Source organism: Lissotriton helveticus, chromosome 8, assembly GCF_964261635.1.
Source record: "Lissotriton helveticus chromosome 8, aLisHel1.1, whole genome shotgun sequence".
Lineage (NCBI taxonomy): Eukaryota > Metazoa > Chordata > Amphibia > Caudata > Salamandridae > Lissotriton > Lissotriton helveticus.
In genome coordinates this window covers 1,291,400,710-1,291,424,374 of record NC_136069.1, presented here as the reverse complement: position 1 = coordinate 1,291,424,374, position 23,665 = coordinate 1,291,400,710, and the positions used below count along the sequence as shown (strand labels likewise).

At 41.1% G+C, this 23,665-nt stretch overlaps 1 protein-coding gene across 1 annotated transcript in view; it reads right to left on the bottom strand.

The window, feature by feature from the left end:
- MYO16 (myosin XVI) overlaps positions 1-23,665 on the bottom strand; it is a 2,830,569-nt gene that overhangs the window by 351,603 nt on the left and 2,455,301 nt on the right. The window contains exon 32 of the mRNA XM_078658257.1: positions 587-1,780. Within this exon, the coding sequence (XP_078514383.1) occupies positions 587-1,780 (1,194 nt within the window). The remainder of the gene's footprint in view (positions 1-586; positions 1,781-23,665) is intronic.

The window sequence follows — 23,665 nt, the reverse complement described above, 5'->3', positions numbered from 1 at the left end:
TGGTAGGAAATTTAAGTTACTGGTAAGTACTGTTAGAATTACTTTTCAGGATCAGTACTGGGCTCGAGGATGCAGCACTGAGTTCTCTCCTGATAACAGGTGACTAAATCAGAATTCGTAGTTCGGCTGATTTTAGAGGAATATTTGTTAGTTTCAAAAATTGACAATTAGAAACTTTTTCAGCAAAAAGCAGGCAATGATATCCTGTGGAAGGAAAGTCAAGTTACTGGTAAGTACGGTTAGAATTACTTTTCAGTATCAGTACTGGGCTCAAAGATAAAGCACTGAGGTGAGTAAATCAGAATTCGTAGTTCGGCTGATTTTTCATCAGACGTTTTCTCTATGTTCACACTTCTTAAGCCTACCAGTATACCTTTGTGCATTCTACTTTGTACTTGAAGGTTCCACACTTGTCAGTTACTGCTCTACTGTGTCTTAGTAAACCTATCTTGTAACTTATCCAGAAGTATCCTGTGATCCATCTACACTTATTTACAACAAAATGCATGTTTTTGATGGTTCTAGCTGTTGTGCAAGACAAAGGATACATTTCAAGCGACAAAAATAATTTTTATAAAAATGTTACCTTCAGGCTCTCGTATTTTTCTCCCTGCTGCAGACCTCCGTAGAAGGCTTCTTCCAGAGCTGAATAAGGTAGTTAACTCATCAAGAGGACTTGTCAGGTTCCTTGAGTTGGAGGGACAGAATGGAAGTGGCGATGGTGAGCAAGAATGTGATTTCCTCTGATCAATCCTTGCTATCTTCACTGGGGAGGATGAAGGAGGTTTTGATGAAGCATTAGAAGACCCTTCAGGTGGCACTGCATTTGTCTTTGTAGATGATTTCAATATATCTGTGTTTGTTAACATTTTCCCTGGATTCTGTAATACTGCATTTGAAATTTCAGGTGGAAAAGTAAAATATGTTGAAGGCCGATATGAAGCTGAAGATGGCACTGGAGGAGGCAGTGGAGGAAGAGGGGGTGGGGGAGTTGATGGAGGTGACACTTTTCCAGAGACACTAAACACAGTCATGCTGGGTGAAAGGGATCGTTCGTTTTCCCCCTTCTGAGTTTTGGCACACTGTGGGGAAAGAGGACTTGAAATATCTGATGGTATAGGGTAGTTCAAATTGGTTTCTAAAACAGGAAGCTTTTTCACCTCCAGTGGAGTTAATGGTGATTCATCAGATGCAGGAGAGCAAGTCACAGGTGTAGGAGGAAACACCAGAAGTGGGGGCCTGTGGGGAAGTAAATTGGGAAATGGAGGTGGTATGTCACAAGGATCTTTATTTCCCGTACTTGGTTGACAGTTTGCTTCAAAGTCTTCAGCAGTCACCATTTTTGTGCTCTCAGTCAACAAAGGTGGGGATCCTGTAAATTGTGGCAATTGTACTGCTCCACATTCCTCCTGAAGAAAATTCATTTCCTCATAAACTGATTCCCCTGGGTCGGGGCTTTGAGCTTCATTGGGACTGCCTTTCCTGCGACGGCCAGCCATTTCAATATACACTGGCTCAGTTTCATCATCTTCCTGTGACATAAACAAACTCATAATCCCATGGTGTGGCCCATCAGCAGATGCTGCCCTTTGCATAAAGCCAATTTCCCTATGAACAGCTCTATTTACCAGGGAGCAGTGTTTTCCATCTCTGGATTTCAGGGCCGATATTTCTTCATAGGAACCAGTCAGCTTAGTATTAGGACTTCTCCTTGGCTTTGGTGGAGGATTTTTTTTCAAGATGCTGTAATCATCACTGTGGGGTCTCTGCCGTGAAAGTACTGGGGAAAAGATATATTTATTATTGATTGATTGATTGCTTTATTTCGATATGCATATATCATAAAAGCAGTACAAAAGATAAAAACAGCATGTCGAAAAAAAGTATGACTGTACATTTGATATAGGAATAAAACACATTAGATCAGCATAAAATAATTTAAAAAGAGGATTAAATTGATATGGACAGTCTTCTAAGTCTAATCAACCAAGCCCATTTTAAAAACTTAGCAACAGCACAAACAATGGGAGGGGCTGTGTTGGTTAAAAGAATCCGGAGGGCAACAGAGTACTGACGGGTACCCAGTTCTCTGCAGATAGGACCAAGCCAACGTGATCTGGGGCGACCATAGTCCGGGCATTCAAAAAGAAAGTGTGGCACCGTCTCTGGTTTATCGGGACAAAGAGCGCAGAAGCATGATGGGGGCTGGGATTTAATCCACCTGGAGCAGAAGTCGGCCAAGGGTAGGGTTCCTAACCGGAATTTGATGTACAAGGACCGATCCATGGCAATTGTTATTATGTCCATGTACGGCTCATAGGTGACAGCATCTTTTAACAACAGAAAAGCTGCGATGGTTTTGCAGTGCCGCTGGCTACTGATGCGCTTCACACAAACCCACTCCCAAAAAAGTTTTTTTAAGGTCTCCTTCGGGGGAGCGGAGTGGCTATGCCAGCAGGAGTCCAGGCCTAAGTCCCCTAAAAGATGTTTAATGTCCTTCAGCCATTTAATGCTATGCCAACCGTCGGAGTGCATCACCTCAGCTAGACCATTGGCATAAGGTTTTAGCTCAGGCACCCTCCACAGACGAGCCCAGAGCAAGAGGGGTCGAAGACGGGCCTGATCCCTTATAGCTTTGCAGCCAGTATCCATGAGCACTGGGATGGTCGGGCTACTTGATGGGATGGCAAGGAGATCTTTGATGAATTTGTTTTCGGCCTTGCTCAGTGAGTCCACTTTGCCCAGGCCCCACAGTTCTGCTCCATAGAGTGACGCAGGGACCGCACGTGCTTTGTATATATCTAGTAGAGGGGCAACACAGTGTTTTGTTGAGTTGTTGAACTCCTTAAGGAGGGCCCCCCCCACCCTTTTATGGGCCATTGTCATTTTATTGATGTGGGCGGTCCAGCTCATCGCGACGTTAAGTCGAATTCCCAAGTAGTCGAATTCTGCCACTCTTTCAAGGGGTATGGAGTTCAGAATGGGAGGGCGGCCAAGTTTGCGTGGTGGGTGCATAACTAGGTACTTGGTTTTTTCCACGTTGATGACAAGTCCCTTGGTGGTGCAAAAGTCCTGAAAGCGGTTCAGAAGTGTCTGGAGACCTTGGGGGGTTTTAGAGATGAGGAGGGTGTCGTCGGCGAACAGCAAAGTTGGAATTTTTACGCCTCCCAGAGTGGGAGCGTCTGCTGGTTCGCCGAGTAGATGATCTACCACTCCATTAATATAGAGGGAGAATAGGGTAGGGGCCAGGACACAACCCTGCCTTACACCCCTCTCGACCCTGATCTTATCGGTCTTTTCCCCGTTCAGCCCCCATCTGACCTGGGCATAGGTGTCGGTGTGCAGTTTAATAAGGAGGTTTAGTATATACGGGGGCATCCCTAGTCCGTGAAGCACCCTCCAAAGTTCCTCCCTAGGTACCAGGTCAAAGGCAGTCTTTAGGTCAATGAAGGCCAAATAAAGACTGCCTTTGCCCAGTTCCACCACCTTCCAGTATAGTAACAGGAGCCTAAAGACCTGTTCGATAGTTCCTGTACCTGAACGGAACCCAGCTTGCATATCGGACAGGATATGGTTATCGTCCACCCATTGAGAGATCCTCCCCAAAATAACTTTCCCCGCCAGTTTCTGGCTCGACTCTATTAGGCTTATAGGCCTATAATTCCCAGGTAGATCCCGGCTGCCCTTTTTGTAGATGGGGACCACCTCCGCACCTCTCCAGGAATCTGGCACGGGGCCTCCCTCAACGATTGCATTGAGGAGCTATGTCACAAACTATAATTTCATATTTTAAATCATCTTACCGTCAATACAATTATCAGTACTTACAGTTGTTGTTTGAATACATAGGGCTCAAACACACATATATTTTCACATGTATGTGTGGTATATGTGCGCATATACTGGTGTCTACAAGAGTAAAATTGAATTATTAATTTATTGAATTATAGTGGTTGTTTTGACTCATAAATGAGATTTGCTTTGATGGAAATTCTGACAGCATGGCAGAATGTCTACATAAACAAATCTTCTCACAGAGATGGAATAATGGGTGTTATTAGTTCTGTCAACTCACAAAGGTTGTTGAACAATCACAAACATTTAGGTTTATGGGTATTCACAAACATTGGTGAGATCTGCAGTCGGTGCTACGTTGGAGGAGTTCCACGCCTCCGCATAGCCACAGGTGATCTCTGCCCTGACCCGCCCCCAGCAATGGTAGATCGACCTGGTTCGCTGGAGAGCGACAGGCTGGCATTTTCTCTGGCGTTTTCGCTTATGTGAGCCCTGACGAGCGATGGCTTGCGGCGTACCTTGGCTCTAGTAATGTGCTTCTTGATGTCTTTCCTCCTCCTCAACTGTCTGAACTGTCTCAGCATTTGGGACGGATGCATTTGTGCTTGCCCAGCGGGTTAGGACGGAGCCTGTTGAAGGTGTGGAGAGAGAGGCTGTGGCTGATTTGGATTTAACTGTAGCAGTTACATTTTCCCCGTAGGCGAGGGAGAATATTAGCAAGCAAGACAGCGGATTTTACCACAGCTAGTAGGCTGCATCGCTGCTGGGTTCAAGTGGAAAGAAAGTGCAAAAAGTGAAAGGTGGCGAGGGCGAATGGCAAAGTGGTGTGAGAGAGCACAAATCGAAAACAAAATTAGAAGTGCACCATATTTACAAGCACGTTGTATTGGTTTAGTAAAGATTATATAAGAGTGTCGAATTTATAGAGAGAAAATACATAAGAGTGTTTAACTAGAATAGACTGCATATATCTGTGTGAAAAGCTAATGTAGAAGTGTGTAAAGATGTTATAATGATGTTGAAATACCATGTTATGTGGCTGTTGTAGAGGAGAATGTAACGCTGCTAAACGAAGAAATGTGTAGGCCACATGGCAGTTCACAGAGAATGAAAGGGGTTGTTACACACACACGTGAGATGGATTTTAATGTTGTTATAATTCAAGGTATTATTGATCATAGAACTAAAATATATGTTTAATGGAAGTGTTTCATATAACCATTGTGTGTAATGAGTTAGAATATTGTTTAGACTAAGAAATTGAATGTAATAATAGGCCTGAATAGATAAGTTCATTTCTTTTGATCTGCATGTGCTAGTTAGAAGAATGTCATGTTAGGCTTAAATTGCGGAGCCTGCTCGATGGTTTACGACTTAGAAGATATGGTGGAGGCCGGAATTTGGGGCCCACTGTACAAGTGTCTGTTTGCAGGTGCGAGGAGGTTCCAATCAAGAGAGTGATGAATAGAGTTTTGTTCAGGGCGCCAGGCACAGGCCTGGAGGAGGCTTCAGGAATTTCCTGGGGGGTACCGTCCTGCCAGAGAAGAGCCTGAGAAGCTAGGTCAACGCTAACGATGGGCCCAGAGGAGAATCAGCATGGAAAATGCCAGAACCAACACCACGTGAGGGGCGTCTCTAAAGGGCGTTTCTATTGTAAATGTAATTTTGTATTAGGGACAGCACCCCTGGGTGGAGTTAGGGCAGATGGTCTGAGGAGCCTAAGAGAGCGGATGGGTAGGCAGATAGGATAACTGCGAGACACCGATTTACAACGAAGACTAAGGGAAGTGAGTGATCTTCTTTGGAAGTCACCACTGCTGACACCTTAGGTTAGGTTAAGATTCTGCTAAGTAGGGATGTCACTTAGTCTAGTGTAGGGACAGTCTAATCTGAATTTTCTTCCTTTCTGTAAATGACTCATAAGCTACAGCTTATGTCTATTCTTGCAACTCTGATGATTTTTGAATTGGTTTTGGTGATATTCTTTTGCCGACTAAGAGCATTTAGAAAATGTATGTTTGTATTGATACCAGTATATCTTTTGAACCTTATTTTGAGATGTTTGTATCTCCAGTTAAATTTGGCTATATAATAAACTTTTAAAACTTATTCGTAGTAAGTGGTTCTTTAGAGTGGTGTAAGTGCTTATTAATTGACCTAGTAGTGGATTGCCTTTTACTCTATGACAGGTATCAACGGTTCAGTCGACCTGAGTTGGGATCTAGACCTATAGCTATAGATCAAAAATCCCGCCGTAACAGGTGCAAGCGGCATGAGCAGGGGCTGTAGCTTTCCCTGAGCACGGTAGACATTTCCATCAGTCTGCTCGTGAGGAGTGGGAAAGTGATTGGCACCCTCCAGCAGTGTTCTCTAATGCTGATTTGATGCTGACTACGAGACCTCTGGCTCAAGCACAGTATTTCCCCTTTCTGGATTTTGGGGGAACTCAGTTGCAGTAAGAAGAGGAGTTCTGAAGCTCTGGAAGCTCTGGAATTGACACTTTGGCAAGCAGCTTTCCATAGCATTGTGGATGTACTAAGAACTGTGAAGAACAGCAGTAACAGTAAAAGCAGCAGTAAGGCAGTCCTATACAGTAAGGTAGAGGATTCGTGTTTTTTCGTTTTTCCTCCTCCGGTTCTGCTCAAATTTAAAAAGCAACCAAAGCAGCAAGCAGTATATGGCTTAGCTCATCTGATTCACCTGATACGCATGTCATTGCACTGCAGACTTTTGGCAGGACTTTGGTAGGGACCCATACAGCACGTGCAAAAAAAATATTTGTGTGCCCAATTTGACTTATGAGCGAAGTAAAGTAAAGTAAAGGCAAAGCGCGCTGGAGTCTTTGCGCTGGAGTCTTTGCGCTGGAGTCTCACCTGCTTGCTGCCTATTTTCCGATACGGTAGTGGCTTGAAACATTCTTGAATCATTCTTCCTGGAAGCAATGGCATTGGCAGGGATGATTCTTTGCTTTGGTTCATAGCTGTGAGCCCAAGTTGAAGTATCCAATTATGTTGTGGAAGGAACCCGATTTATTAGTTTTCACAGCCTTCCCTGACAGTTGTAAGCAATATTGATCTGAACTCTCTGGCTGGGAGAGATTGCTCAGGGCATATACTTACAGTATAAAGGGGGAAAATGGGCAAACTGTTGAATGCTCGTATTAAAGCTAAAACTCGCCAGCTCCAGGTCAAAGAAGCAAAAGAAGCGGCTCGGATGACAGGCAAGGAATCCTCTGCAAATTTGCCTGAACTCAACTCTACATTTGAGAGCTCAGATGAACAGGATTCACCCTCCACTGGATCATTAATTCAGACTAGCGTCCTAGTAAATGTGATGACGGTCGATGTGAACTTAATTACTGCCAGTCCAGCACCGTCTCTGCCTGATAATACTAGATCTGATGGTCCTAATAAAAATAAAACCAGCTATTGAGGAGTCAAAGCAATGCTCCCCTTTTTTTAAAAAGCCAACTCCACAGCCTCCCGCGAGCCCTGCTCTAATTCTGCAGTCCGCTGTGGAAGACTCTGGGATTAGTCAATCTTTAACTGCTTCACCACGAGCAAAGCTTGCCATAGCTAGTCACGGAGTGCCTGAAGTTATTACACAAGCTGCTTGGGTTGATATCCCACCAAGATGAGGAATCATCGCTGCTGATCATTCAAAAGGAGCTCTGTTCAGGAAACATCGGACCAGCACAAGTTTCCAACCAGATGGAGGACATCTCTAGTGCCCCCGGTTCCTCAGTATGTCCGCTGGCTAAATCCTGGATACAATCTCAATTTGCTTTACAGAAGGTAGCTTTGCCAGAGGATACGCTGTCTATGTGTGAGCATATGGACAATCATTTACCTTGTACCATGGATCCCTTTTTTTTAATACTGAGTCAGCGAGCGAGGTCCAGATGACGGTTAAAGACATGCTAAATCTAATTCTAGAGGAGGTTCGGGAGTTGAAAAGAACTCAGAGAGCTGAACTTTCCTCTATACATTTGCAACTGGAGAAAATTGCGGATTTAATTTCAAGTGTTCAACTTAGACTTCAAGAAGCTGAGTATCGATTTCAGCTCTTGAGGATCAGATGACGGTGGTAAAGGAAGAGGTTAAGGCGGCAAATAAAAGCAAGCAGGCACTCAAAAATAAACTGGATGAGCTGGAAAATTACATGTGGCGATCCAACCTTCGAATAGTTGGAGTCCCGGAAGGGCTAGAGGGCTCCAACACAGTGCAATGGGTCACCTCATTCATAAAACAAAAAGTAATTCCAGAATTTGAGGGGGACCTGACTATCACCTGGGCGCACCGGGTACCTGCTCGCCCTTTCCCTAACTCTACGTTGCCAAACACAATAGTATTACATTTCACAGACTTTCGTATAAAAGAAACAATAGTATCCAAAGCTATACAGCAAAGACAGTTTGCAGTTAACGAAACAACAAAGTTTCGAATGTTTTCAGACATGTCTGCAGCGGCGGCACGTAGGAGGAAGGAATTTGTGAAAATTCTCCATCTGTTTAAAGCTAATGGTGCTCAGGCCACCATCGCCCAACAGTCTAAATTGAAAGTCCTGGTGAAAGGCAAATTCTTTATGTTTTCTGACTTAGATGAAGCTCAGGAATTATTGAAGGAAATTTCACTGGGCCTTAAGGGGTGATTGAAAGGAAGTAAAGACTTGCTAAAACCTCTGTTTTACCAATTTGGTGTGATCAGTATAAGGACTAAGCTTTTTTTTCTTAATTTTGGTTATGGATAGCTGGTCTGTATGTTGTAAGCCAATAAGTTTAGATTTTGGATTAACTAAGCTTCCACTTGATTTTTAATTAATCACTGGAGTTTAAGCATGTTAATTTCGTCTCATTGCTGGGGGGTGGAGGAGGGATCACTGGGGTGTAATAACAGGACACCCAGGTTGCTAGGGAGAAGGGAAATGTGGTTGGTGTGAGGGAGGGAGGAAGGACCGCATTCTACGGGGAAGGGGCATAGGGGTAGGTTTAGGAACACTATGGAGGGGGGAGGGTCACAGGGGGTGGGTAGGGAGTAAAAGCAAGGAAAAAATGAAGTCCTTTACTCTATTGGTTTGGTTATTCTTTGATCAAGGCTTTTTATATTCTCTTATGAGGGTGAATCGGCTGCAAAACTTTTTTAAACTGTTGTGATGGCTAGCAAGGAACAACTGAAAGTCGTATCATTTAATGCTAATGGTTTAAATAATCAGAAGAAAATGCGGACCATAGAGATGTGGATCAAAACAGAAAACCCCTCGGTAATTCTCTAACAAGAAACTCATATTTCATCTATAAAATTACCTGATTTCTCTATGTTTAGGGCCTGGGCGTCATACCGAGGCTTTTCCTCACCCTCTGTGTCCCATAGAGCGACAGCTATTTTCTTAAACAAAAATATTCAAGCAGAGGTTATAAATTCTGAAAAGTGATCAGTTGGGGCATTGGTGTTGGGTTACATGTACAGTTAAACATAGACTGAGACCTATAACCTTTGTTAGCTTCTATGCACCGGTCGAAGACAACTTTAAGATATATGAAGAGCTTTTTCAATCTTTACTGACTGTTATAGGTGATGTCACAATCGGGGAGATTTTAGTATTCTTATCAATCCGATAATAGACTCCTCTTCTCAGACAAGAAGACAATTAAAACCTAAATCTTTGAAAATTCTGCAAAACTACGGAGTTACTCTTGATTTGCACAATCCTTGCCGTGTGAACTTTCCAAATAAAGCAGAATTTACGTGCTGGTCAGGCAGATTCAAGTCTTTATCACGTATAGATTTGTTTTTAGTCTCTAGAAATCTTTGTTTTAGTCAGCAGAGATTTCTCTATAATGGATTTTCCGATCATGCTATGTTAGTTTTAGAGATTCATTTAGAAAATTCTGTAAAAATTCCCAAGTGATGGGTCTTTAACAGACAATACTTGAGTGATGAAGCATGGGTTAAATCTATGAAGGTAGAGATTAAAGAATTTCTTACTCAAAATTGTGAGTATGCTCCATTAAACATCCTTTGGGACTCACTTAAGGCCTTTATCCGTGGAATAATCATCGGAAAGGATGCAGCCAACTTAAAGGAAATTAGAGCTAAGAAGAAAACTCTAGAGCAAAAAGTGCAAGTACTTAGCACTATAAGGCTTCATAATCCATCTATAGCTAACCAACATCAGCTTGATCAGGCCAAACGGGATCTTAGTGCTAATTACTATGCTCAGAGCGAGGCTGTCTTTCGGCAGCAATTTCAAAAGGTATATGAAGAAAGATATCTCACGGGCAGATTTCTGGCCTGGCAGGCTAGGGAACATGCTGCCGCAAACCTAATTAAAGCTTTAAAATGCCCTCTCACTGATTTAGAGACAGATGACCCGGTTAAAATAGCGGATATAATGCCTAAGCACTATGAATCCATCTATGGGCAGCATCAGAGAGTAGATTCCTTTTTGCTAGAAACCTTTTTACAAATTAATGAGCTACCTTCGATTTCAGAAGCAGAACAACAATCTATGGCTAGTCTATTTTCTATGGAGGAGTTAGAGAGAGTTATTAAAGATCTTCCTAATGGTAAGGCGTGAGGCCCAGATGGGTTTCCATCGGAATTTTTTAAGGTCTTTTTCTGTGCATTTGCTGATTTTTTTCTCACATTAATAAATTCCATGCTAGAGGGAGGCACAATACCAGATTCCTTCAAACAAGGCAATGTAGTGAGTTTCTTGAAAAAGGGGAAGGACAGCAAAGACCCAAATTCTTATCGTCCGATAACATTATTAAATTCGGATTATAAAATAGTAACAAAACTTCTATCATTGCGTTTTAATCAATGTACGGCAGAATTGATCAATCCAGATCAGAATGGTTTTATCGTGGGTAGACAGTTAGCTACTAACACTCATTATTTAATCGAGGCTTTGGATTATTTTGAGACACGAGGAATATCTGCTTTAGCTTTACTATTAGATGCCGAAAAGGCTTTTGACCTTGTGGTTTGGGAGACACTGTTTATTATTTTAGGGCACTTTGGGGTTTCTGCTAAAATTATATCTTTGATTCATAATCTTTATACCAACGCTAAAGCTAATGTAATCATTAACACCTCAGTGGCTGGGTCAGTCTTAGTTAAACGAGGTACAAGACAAGGATGTCCCCTATCGCCAGTCCTTTTTGCCTTTTTCATCGAGCCTTTGGCAATAGTATTGAGGAACTGTGTAGAAATACCCCCCCCCCCAATTCCATCAATGGCAAAACTGAAATTATATGCAGATGACATCATGCCTATTATAAAACCTGAATTGCGAGTTCAAGGTAAAGTATTTCAGCTTTTTGAGGACTTTGAAGTCTTAGGGGGATATCGTATGAATAAAAAGAAAACGGAAATACTACATTGCGGGGGTGAGTTACATTCTGACATTCTTTCTTGTACCAACCCAAGAGATATCTGGGAGTTTTTTTTTCGGCATCAGTCAGAGATTTATATGATCTGAATTTGTATCCCCTTCTTCGAAGAGTTCAGACATTGTTTTCACGTTGGAACTCTCTACCATTATCTATTTTAGGTCAGGTGGCTTTGATCAAAATGTCTGTTCTTCCCTTATTTAATTTTTTGTTTTCATCTATTTCATGTCTTTTGCCAGGCTCTTTCTTTACTCGAGTAGAATCTATGTTTACAGCCTTTATTTGGGCAAAGAAAACACCTTGTAGTGCACTGAGCACCTTATATGAGGATCTGGATCAGGGAGGGCTTGCCCTTCCAAATCTCAGGGATTATTATAATGCATATAGTGCACAGTATTTATTCAGATTTAAATTTCAACTGCATACAAATAAACTATTCATAAATACTTTTATTGATCTAATGTGCAAAGAAAATCAGATACATGCTCCTCTGCAGGTGTTTAAATCTCCCAAATTAGTCCGCTATAAGTCCCTACAGTGTTTTTTTTACAAACGTCAGTCACTGTTTAAAAGATATTCTATCCCCGTCATTAACTCAACAACCTTATTATCCAGCATTCTCCCACTGACTGGTGTTACACAATATTTAGATCTCGCTATTAAATGGGCTGCGGCAGGGTTTTCGAAAGTTTCAGACTTTCTGAGAAATAGGAAATGGATTACCCTGGTGGAAATGTCTCAATTAATTACTAGAAACTTCATTTTATTGGGGTCATACAACATTGTGTATAAATTCCTTGCTCAATTGGATATTATTCAGTTAGATCAAAAAAGTCAATTAATAAATGAATTATTAGTTGACGTACCTGATAGAAAACCGGGGGTATGGAAGCGCCATCTTGGCCAAAGCAGGAAGCTGCATCTCAGTCAGAAGGCGATTAAAAAATGGCTGGATCAGGAAAATCAGGCAATGCCTTTGAATGTTTGGTCAGTTATCAATAGATTTAATTTTAGCATATTACGAGGGGCGAATTGGCGGAGAATGTTATTTTTTAGTAAGTGGTTACTTTATCGAACACCTTCTGCTATTTCCAAAATGTATCCTAATCATTCTCGACATTGTTTTAGATGTATTCATCATTCTCCAGCTAACTGGTCACATGTCATGTTTCATTGTGCTAAGATTTAAAAATTTTGGGAAGAGATTTTCAGCTATTTTTAGATCGAATGTGGTATCAAAATTGTGGTGAATGAGAAATTATTTTTGTACGGTTTTGACCCTGATCTTTCTTTTCCTGACCAGATGGCTAAATTGCTATATATCGCTATGGCAGTGGCTAGATCTCTTTTGTTACAACAATGGCGTACAGAACAGATTCCATCTAATTATGAATGGTTACATAAGATGAAACGGGTTAAAACTAGTGAGCGGACCTTCTCGTTACGAGTGGGGGATATTAGAAAATTTGATAAGATCTGGGGGACTTTTTTTTATTAAATTCGAGAGAAATTATTGTTTTTATGGGAGGTAGCAGTTTGTATAAGCTCTACAGCATATTATATGCTCATATTGTGACTCTAATTACTCTGCTACAATACTTGGTGTATGGTATATGTTTTATCTATCAAGCTTATGTAAATGTTTTTCTATGTTAAATGAGTTTTAGAAATGTCGATGGGCTGTATAATATTCATAAATTTGTATTGTTATTAAGGACTTCAATAAAAAATATATTTTAAAAAAGGCATTCACAAACATGTTGTAGGTAATTGGGCAATCTGAAAATGTTCAGAGGTTTACCCTGATAAAATTATTCACACCTCCCATCACTAAACTGTGGCACTTGGGCTCAAGTTATGATCCCCTATCCCCACATCTTGTTAAATCATTCTTCATCACCCTAGCAGAGGACATTTCCCCAGTAGTTCATGCCTCACCACAGTGAGAGATACATTATGAAAGCCTAGAACAAGCTATCAAACACCTCTTCTGAAGTAGCTTAGTCCAGATCCGCTGATCTGAGCCAACAAGAGACTGTTCTCTCCCCTTCCGTTCCTGACCAAAATCATTAAATCCACCTCTATTTCCTAGATTGTATATTTTTTGGAATCAAAGCAGCTGGACTCAGACTACCAACCAGGATTCAGACCAAACCACTGCATTGGTACAGCGATTCTAAACATCAAAAAACAAATATTAATCACCTGTGACAAAGACCACAATGCAGTATTAATGTTATTGGACTTATCTGCCATCTTTGACATGATTATTCGCAAACTAGTACTCGTTCACCAAGACACTAATTTTGGCATTTGTAGAAAAGTCAATGCTTTGATGAAAAACTTTTCTCAGAGACAGGAAATATTGCATCAAACTCAGGCAGTACATATTAAGGCACACCCGCCTCGGCCACTGTGTTCCACAAGGCTTGGATCTCTCCCCTATACATTTTAATACTTACAAGTGACCTTTAGCTGATTGAATTTTCTCGTTTCATCTAAAATACCAAATGCATGCTAATGACACTCAAATTCTAGTTGCCCACATCTGAGACAGCCCTGACATCTTAGCCACAGACACAAAAACGTGGATGATGGACACAAACGCCCTCTATTGTAACTTTAAAAAAACTAAAGTACTGATGTTTGGTACAAAACCTTTTTCATGTTCTCTTTCGATTGGCCATAAGACCCCAATCCCCTCATGCTCGTGTCACAGCAGCACAGAATCTTGAAACATTTTTTACTCAAATATATACATTTATCCCTGAAGCCTATGAAATAACAAAAAATGCACACTGTCTCCTGAATAACATCGGTTCCATGCTCAACATACCTCAATGCATCCACCTTATTCAACCACTAGTCCTATTCATACTCTTCTATTGTCATTCTTCACTGCCCATAGAAGACTCTGATAAAACTACAAATGGTACAAACCAGAGCCATAGGCAGGGCCACTGGAAGCACGTGATTCTGCGGCTGCCACTGTGCTTGCATAATTATAAATTTACCACATAATCCATCCTCTGCTCCACAATGTGAGGAGCTTAGCCCAAAAAAAATGTGTTTCTAGCTTAACCAGATCAAAAGCTACTAAAAGCAAGGTAACAAGTCTTCAAGTGCAGATGAAGCCCATTTGCAAAGGTTAACTGGTCTCCTTTCAGTTTCTTATTTCTCAATTTGGTTGTTAAACTAGTACTAATGAGGTGAAGTATTTGCCCAGACAGAAATGACGTGTAAAAATTGCAAAATAATGAAGTAAAACTATCCAAAAATGTGCTGTATTATCCTGCATAATTTTATTTTTGTACAGTTTATTTAACATTGCCACATAATTCCATTGGTCGTGGCCACAGAACCATATTTGGTCAGAAAAATACCGGCTAAGACACATATTTAAATCGACAATCACATTTAAAACCAAATACTCTGAAGACCATTAGATGTTTTTAGGTTTGCTGTTAAAGTGCCTATGCTTTGTGCAGTTTATCCTTTATGAAATTCTAGGATCTGTAGCTAGCGTGTGTAAATGTTCAAAAAACAGCAGATTTATTATTTTCTGAGAAATGGTTAGAAAAGACCCCGCCCCAATATTTTTTTTTAAATTGACATAAATAGAATGCAGTTGCAGGGTCCCATTGCTGATATACTTCAATCAGGTGTAGATACCAGTGTTATGTAATTGCTGTAGAATCCTGTTTCAAGCTCACTTTTGTATGACTGACTTCCATTCAAGATCAGGGCAGTAGCCTGATTTGTATACCTCCCTGTAACTTTATAAAATCCGTCATCAGTTTCTGGATTTTATGGGGTGATGCGGATGTCCAGGGCAAGGGTGAAGGGCGTCTCTGAGGGGCATATTATCAAGAACTGGCGATAAAATTATCGCCGCTTTAGTGGCAGGAAACTGCCGCTAAAGCGGCGATAATGGGCTTTATAATATGACCTTGAGAATGCCCATAGCACCCCAGGTTAACACCAGAACCTGGGCTGCTATGGGAATTCACAAGAGCATATTATCAAGCCCATTATCGCTGCTTTAGCGGCAGTTTCCTGCCGCTAAAGCGGCGATAACTGTATCGCCGTTCTTGCTAATATGCCCCAAAGTCATTGTCCTACTCGCTCTTAACGGGCCAAGGTGGAAGCACCCTTATGGGAAAAGCATATCGCTGAAGTCTCTATGCAGGTGCGTGCTCCATTTCTCAGTAAAAGATCCCTGAGTAAAATTCTCCTTTTACCTGCCATGGTAGGGCAACAGCACAGGAGGCACAAGCATGATTCGTTTTTATAGTTGCATAGTCTACATGTTACTCCATTTTTCTTGTTGGCCCATGCTCTGTTGAAGTCTGCTATTTGTAAAGCTAGCATTCGCATCACATGATCTCTCTTCGAGTTTTACAGTTAAGGGAGGCAGAGATATAAGATTGAGGTTTGGCTTCCAGATACGAGGAGTTTAACGTGGCAATTATAGTGGTTGTTTTTAATGAGGCCTTGTCTTGCTGAAATGATGCCAATTGCACTGGTTTATTTACGGTCTTTTTCCAGATTGTATAAAAAATGCACGTCAGTGCTAATGCTGATGGAATTATCTCTGTAGTCGTTAGAGCTCTCGCAATCTGATTGTTCCATGGGGATGCTACTTTTTCAAAAATATGTCTAAGGCAGGATTGTTGTGAGTTTTCCAGCGCCTCTAAAATACGGATGTAATATTTAAGAAGGTCAGCCTCAGTGTGAAGAGCTTGTCTAACCAACCCAAGTTCAAGTCTGAGTCTTGCCCTGAATAAGTATTTCAGTAATTGAAAGATTTTTTTGTAACCCACACACTGAGCTTGTTATAACATTTCTGAGCAGTTTCCAGGAAAAGCTTGGTGCCCGTATTTGAGGGCTGGGAGGTGCAATGCTTGAATTACTTTCATTATTCTTACTGCAGATGGACATTTTAAATTGTTATTGAGCCTAATGAAACTGTAAGTGATTGCATCTAATTTCTTTTTCAAAGCATTTTTATGAGCGGCTGGTTGAGTGGAGTCTGTGAACCACATCCCCAGATATTTATATTTGGGGGCCGATGTAATAGTCATGGGGTCCATGGTGCATGAGATTTTTTTTTTTTTTACAACGGCCGACTACAAATATTTTCGTCTTGTCCTGTAGACTGATCAATGCTCATTGGATCCCCACTTTGGTGTGGTACATAATAACTATATTGTCCGCATATTGAAGAATATGAATGGGCAAATGTCTTAGACGGGTTGGAGCAAGACAACTGGTAGTAAGAGCTTTTCCCAAATCGGCTGTGTATAAGTTAAAAAGTAGGGATGTCAACACACAGCCTTGTTTCAGACCGCCAGTGGTCCAATTTTTGGCGATAATGACAACGGCCTGTTTTTACTCGGACCCAGGTTTCCGAGTAAAGTGAGATTATGGCATTTAAAAGGCGAGATAGAATACCCTAGCTTGTTAGTTTCTTCCACAGGGTCTACATGTTAACTTTGACAAATGCCGCTGGGAAGGCATTACAACAGCGGAAAAGTGGCGGTTGATTGTTCTGTGCAGAAGGCAGATAAAGCTACGGTGTTATCAGTGGTCGCTGCACCCGTGCGGAACCCTGTTTTAAAGAAGTGTTGCAGCTATTTTCTTCTGCCCAGCTTTTCAGCTTTTTCAGTAAAATTTGGGCACATGCCTTTGCCTCTAAATCTAGCAAGGCTATTAGGCGATAGTTGTTTGGCTTTCGAGGGTCTCCATTTTTAAGAATGAGGCATAGTGTGAAGCCTCTCCAGGCATCAGGGATTTGGCCCATTGAGGAGGCCGAGTTGAAAAGCGGTGTTAGGAGAGCCGCCCAATCTTCAGGGGCACATTTAAAAATTCCTGCTGGAACACCATTTCGGCCTGGGGCTCCAACCCCCTTCATGCCCTTTATTAATGTTACTATTTGGGACGATGAGGTTAAATCTTGTTGTTCTTCTGCTTGCTGTAGTCTGTGTTTCATTTATATTCTTATGTATAAAAAACAGACCCTTGACATGGTTCTCCCAATCCGTTGCTAGGACTGCATTTTCCCTTGATGTCAGAGATGAATTTATGTTATTCACTGAGCTACAGAAACGAGCAAGTGATCTTTCTTTAAGCACCTCAAATATTTGTATACACTTCTCCTCTTGAAGTACAAATTTGAGGTTCCAACTTCTTTATGGGCTTTCCTTGTGACTTTTACTACCTGTATATTTCTGCTCGTTGGGTTCAGTTTGTACATACAGGTAGTCCTCCTTAAGTTCTTCCATGAATGGTTAATGCGTCATTTCAGCAAGTGTATTTGTGGGTAATTTTGCTCTGATTGTGTGTGGTTTAAATTACCCCAGATCTCCGAGACAGATTCTAGCAGATCTTTGGTCATATTGTCCCATTGTATTAGGAGTTGTTCGCCTGGTCGATTCTTCTGCCTGTTCTTTCCATTTGCAAGCCATTTGATCACCTGTGGTGAATAAAAAGGTCGCCATTTGATTCTTCTGACTAATGCCAATGTTTCAGCTGCGGTTGAAATGCCTAACCCCTGGCGTTTGTCTGTTGTCTGATGGTTTAAATCGAGGTTTATAACTAGAGGCTTATGGTCACTCTCATCTCGGTTTTGTATCTCAAAACTTTGTAGATGGATTGCCAAGGTGCCAGACATGAAAATATAGTTGATTATTGAAATACTTTTTAATGTGGAACAGGTCGTGTTCCTGGGTTGTATCAAAGCCTGGTCTGCAGATTTTATGTAGCCCGAGGAAAGTAGCTTGTTGAATTGTTCATGGTCCGTGCCAGTTTGTTCAACTGCAAGATGTCTTCCTGGCAACTTGGTGTTAAAATCACCTGCCATCACTTCTTCATGAGAGGGAAGGGATTCCAGGATTTCTTTTATGCTTGTACACCTGGAATCCATGGCTCATGCTCTTAAATACTATCTGTATAATCTGGAAGACGACATATTGTTAAGCTCATAAATACCTAACAGAATTACTTACAAACATCAAATCAAGGAGAAACTGACCCACTTAATAATCGAAAGACGTTCATCTGAATGCGAAAACGTCTTGACTCTAAGACTTTTAAGTACAACCAAGATTTCTCATGAACAGTCTCTCCCCTAATGAATGTGAAATGGTATTTTCCGAGGCAAAAACATGTTCTCCTCAGAAAATCAAAAGGAAAAAGACAAAATGTAAATGCACCTTACCAGTTCATTTGCAGATATTAATATTAATACTTGTGGTTATTATGTGTGAATGGCTCAATGTTTGAGTACTCATGGAAATATGTGGTAGTTGTACACTCTTAAATGGTCTGCTGGAATTCTTTGTAAATTCCATGCAGCCCTATTGCTATGCGAGTACATGTGTTCTTTCAAGCAGAGAGCTTTTCTGAAAATGGCTGATGGTATACATACTATCATGTATATTTTTTAAAAAGCAAGATACAACACATTTAAGATAGAATTCTCTGAACAGTACAATAACGTGCTTTATTGCACAACGCTCATTGAAAAAACTGTTATCTAAAAATGCTATCAGTTCCTAAGACATTCTTGCTGACAGCTTTCAGGTTACAACTAAGTAATATAGCTGCTGTTTGATTCTGTGATAATTTCTTGGCCTTTAAGAACTACTTTGGGAGACGGAAGAAATTTTCTTTTTTTCCACCTATTTTGTTGGCTGGTGGAACTCTGGAAAGCTGCTATAGCCACCTTGACCCTCTGCGTACTAACTTCCACATCATTACAAAAATCAGATAGTTTTCTTCTGCTACAAAAAGGCAATGTGAATATTTGTAGGTCATTTGTACAGCTACTTTAAAATTAATCTTATCATTTTCACTACTCAAGGCAATTTCAACCACCTACTTTATGTCAAGTAATACACTTTGCTGTTTAGTATCTCTGCTTCTCTAGACCACTTCTTAAGAGTTTTCCTGGTGCCACAAGCCCAAATATAACTTCTAACATCTCCCATTAGAGACTGATGGGCTTATTACCATTCACAAAGGTGGATATTCTATCCTCTACTGAGGCAGAGGTAGCACCCCTGCTCATTGGCATCAGAAGATATGCTGTATTTAGAATGGGTGGCATGTTTTTTTATACGCAGGGGCTACGTCTGTGAATAGAAGGGCCACTTAAAAGGTTCAGGGAAAATGCTTGTAACAGGAATTCTACCACTGCAGTGTAATATGGTGGAATGTCTGCTTTCATTTGTGGGTACCAGTTATGTATCTCCAAATATAAACTATGCTGCCAGAACCCACATGGCAAGTGTCGCTGATATGCTGGGAATATTTTTGAAGCACAAGGCCCCTTGTGAAAGTAGGCACTACACAGTGGTCTTTCATTGGTGACAAATGTTTATCACAGATTGGGTGTTCAGATGTTAATCATGTCAGGTGGCATCAACACCTATGGGTGACAGGCAGACATAATTGTTTATTATTATTATTCTTAATGTTATCATTTCCATTAGAGTGCTATTGTTACCCTAGGGTATCCTGACGCTGAGACAGAGAAGTAAGAAACAGATCTACCTCAGTGGGAAAACTCAGAGATAGGAAAAAAAGCAGATTTTATTATTGTGTATAAAGCTAGGTTTTAAGGAATTCCCTAACGGTTAGGAGTTCCTTTCCGCAATTTTATAAGCAGAGAGTTGCACAACTGTGCAGTCTGCGGTGAGAAAGAAGGGCTGGAAAGTCAGCATCAACAGATTAGCGTTGGATGATCTTAAGCTGCAGGCGGGAATGTAGTGCTTAAAGCTAGTTGGAAGATATTGTGGGCCACGTGAGTGAAAGCCCCTAAAGGTAATAATAAGGACCTTAAACAGAACACGTTTGTAAAATGGTAGCCGATGCAAGATGTCTAATGCAGTGGAGGCAGATGATTTCCTAGGCCACTTCAATACCAATCGAGCAGCCGCATGTTGGACCATCTGAAGCTTGTGCATGACTGATTTGTTGGTTTCTGCATACAGGCTGTTACAGTAATCCAGTCTGGATGTAATAAGTGCAACAGCAACAGTTTGCCTAGCTTAGAGAAGCAAGTCAAAGAATTTCTTTAGACTTTTTATAATCTGGAAACATGTGCCCGCAACTGCCAAGGACTGTTGTTTAAATGATAGAGTGATATCAAATTATATTCCTAAATGTCTGGCTGTATTTATTTTATTAGGGGGAGGGGTGGCATTTTCTGGCCACCAAAGTTTAGGCATGAAGGGGTTTTGTTTACCAAATGGTAGGATCTCTGTTTTTTCCGAGTTAGACCTCAGATGGTTGTCATTCATCCATTTAAAGGTTGCTGAGAGACAATTCCCGAGGTTTTCTTCCACCTCAGTGGTGTCATTATCCAAGATCAAGATAAGTTGTGTATCGTCTGCATATGAGATGGTATTGATCTTAAAGGATATTAGCTTGATCAGGGGAGACATATACACGTTTAAAAGAGTTGGACTCAGGCTTGATCCCTGAGGGACCCCTCAAATGAGTGCCTTTTCTTCTGAATTGAATTGTCCTAGCGTAATCACTTGGCGCCGATCTTGCAGAAAGTTCTTAATCCACTATAGGACGTTCCCAGATACACCAGATGATACCAGACGGTCTAGAAGAATAGTATGTGAGACCATGTCGAAGGCCGCGGGCAGGTCTAACAGCATCAGAACTGCTTTCTTTCCCTGATCCAGGGCTGCTCGCAGGGCTTCTGCCGAATACAAAAGGGAAGACTCTGTTGAGTGTTGGGCTCTGAAACCCGACTGATTCGGGTGCCATACATGTGTTTCCTCTACAAACGTTGTAAGTTGTTTATTAACAGCTTTTTCAGTTAACTTACACAGAGTAGGTAGGAGCAAGATAGGCCGTAAATTAGAGAGGGTCGTAGGACCAGACAGTTGCTTTTTCTGAAGGGGTTTTACCACCGCAAGTTTCCATTCTGTTGGGATCTTAGCTGTGAGGATCGAGGAGTTTATAATGTTGTTGATAATAGGATTTACAACATCAATAATGGCCTGCAGTAAAGTGGGGGGGGGGCACGGGTCGAAAGGGGAACCTGATTTAATGAATAAGATAGCCAAACAGGATTCCTCCAGAGTAAAGGGTTGGAAGCTTTTCATACATGCAGCATCTGTGTCCGCTGTAATTTTCTTATTTAAAATGACTGAGGTAGGAGAGGGAAAATCTTTTATAAGTGTCAAGACTTTTTCTTCAAAATAGTCTGCTATGTTATTACAGAGGTTCTGGGAGGGAGGGATCTCTTGACGTAAGCTATTTGGATTAGTAAACAAGTTAACTATTTTGAAGATCTCTTTCTGTTTGTTTTTGGAATTTTTAACAGCCTCAGTGTAAAAAGTTTTTTTCGAATCTTTGATCGCCACATGATATTTCCTGCGATTTTATAGGTGATGAGGTCATTCTAATACTCTAACTTGAGCTTGCAGTTGTTTAAGGGAAGGAGAAAACAATGGCGCAGAGGGTTTATTTTTTAGTAACCTGTGTGTTGAAGTTTTGGGTGCTAACTGATTTCTTTGTTCAAGCATCCATTTCCCAAAAGACTGATTATCAGTTATAGGATCGCCAAACCATTTTCGGTCTACCCATGAGGACTTTAGGGACGAGATCTGGAAGCCCCAAAAGTGCTTTCCAGCTGACTTTATCCTGTTGTTGGGTTTTAGATGGTTCCTTAACTGGTACCCTATCTTTTATCAGAAATTCAAACAGAATTAATTTATGGTCGGTTCAGGTTTGCATAAGGGGGGGGCTTTACTTTAAGAGTATCCAGATTAGAGCAGATACAGTCCAAGATATGACCTGCACTGTGTGTAGGAGACAGCGAGAGTTGTGGGCCAAAAACATCCATTACTTCCTTGAAGAAAATTGCTCCAGGGTCCTTATGGGAGTCAAGATGTAAATTAATATCCCCTAACAGGGTGAAATTGGCGAACCTAACCTAGCAGCAAGGGTACTAATCTCCTCTCCAATGCTCTCTAAAAACTTAGTATGCTGTCCCGGGGGCGGTAAACTAATGCCCCTGCAAAGGAGAAGGAGTCATGTATCTGGATACAAAAGCTAATGCTCTCTGCTCCTTTCAGTTCTGGTAACTGCTCTATTGTGCACCTAAAGGTGTCCCGATAGATAATTGCAAGACCACCCCCTCTTGGAGACAAGAAGCCAATGCAAGTTATCCAGCACTGCAGCCGTCTGAATCAGACTCATCCGTTTTGAGAATTCAGGATCCTCTAACATCAGAGGATTCCTCTTCATGTCCTGATGACTCAAAATAAGTAACTGGACCACTTGCGGTCGATGTTGATAGGGAAGAAATGGATTTTGCGTAGTGTTCTTAACAGACTAAAACACGTAGAGTTTGCTCACTTCAGTCGAAAGGGACAAATCTTCACCCATCTAAACCACCCCCACATTACGGACCACTTGGGAGGCAAGCAGAGTAGAGTTAGTATGAAGAGGTCAAAAATTGTCATTGTTCATGAAACGAATTCCACGGTTCCCAATAGATTTTGCTAGAGGTTTCAGATAGATATAAACAAAATAGGACTAAGGAAGAATATATGATGATACAATGCATGCAATTACATCTCATGCTTAACAACGCAGTCTTTACATTGCAACTACCATTACGTCGCATGATTCTACATTGCATGCCATTACAAAGCATTTTTTTAAAACTACCATTACAATGCATTCCATTACAACGCATACCATTACAACACATACCATTAAAATACATAATACTTTTAGGGCAATAGTAGGGTAAATGTTGGATAGTGTAGGGATAAAAATTACTATGCCCACTCTAGTGAGTGCAACAATAGGGAAAGTGTTAGATAGTGTTGGGATACAAATTACCATTCCCATGCACCCCAAAACCCACACCCACCCTAATACAAAAAAAATCTCCATTACTTAGCTTATAATACATTGTAATGGCATGCGTTGTAATGATATGCGTTGTAATGGCATGCGTTTTAGTGACATGCATTGTAATGGTATGCATTGTGATGGCATGCAATGTAAGGGCAGTTGCGTTGTTACAGTTGCATTGTAAAGGTAGGGCATTGTAATGACTGCGTTGTAATGGATGTTTCCCCTAAGGAAAGAACCCTGAGGGACCCTCTGCCCTACTTCTCTGAGCCTGTATACAAAAATAGGGAGGTGTATCACTTGCAATCTGCCAGCCAAATAGGGGGAAAACCACTTTAGGCCACACGTCGAACATCAACTTCCCTTAAGTTGGAAATCAGGATGTTATGATTTACTGAATAAAAGGCAGCAATCAAGTCTAGTAGCACCAGGGCTACACAATGATCCTAACTTACTGCCATTCTAAAATCATCAAAATGGCTACCAATACCAATCCTGTGTCATGAGCAGACTGAAAGCCAGATTGTGCCGGATCAAGTAGATCATGATCTTCAAGAACATTGGAAAGAAGCTTGTTGACATGTT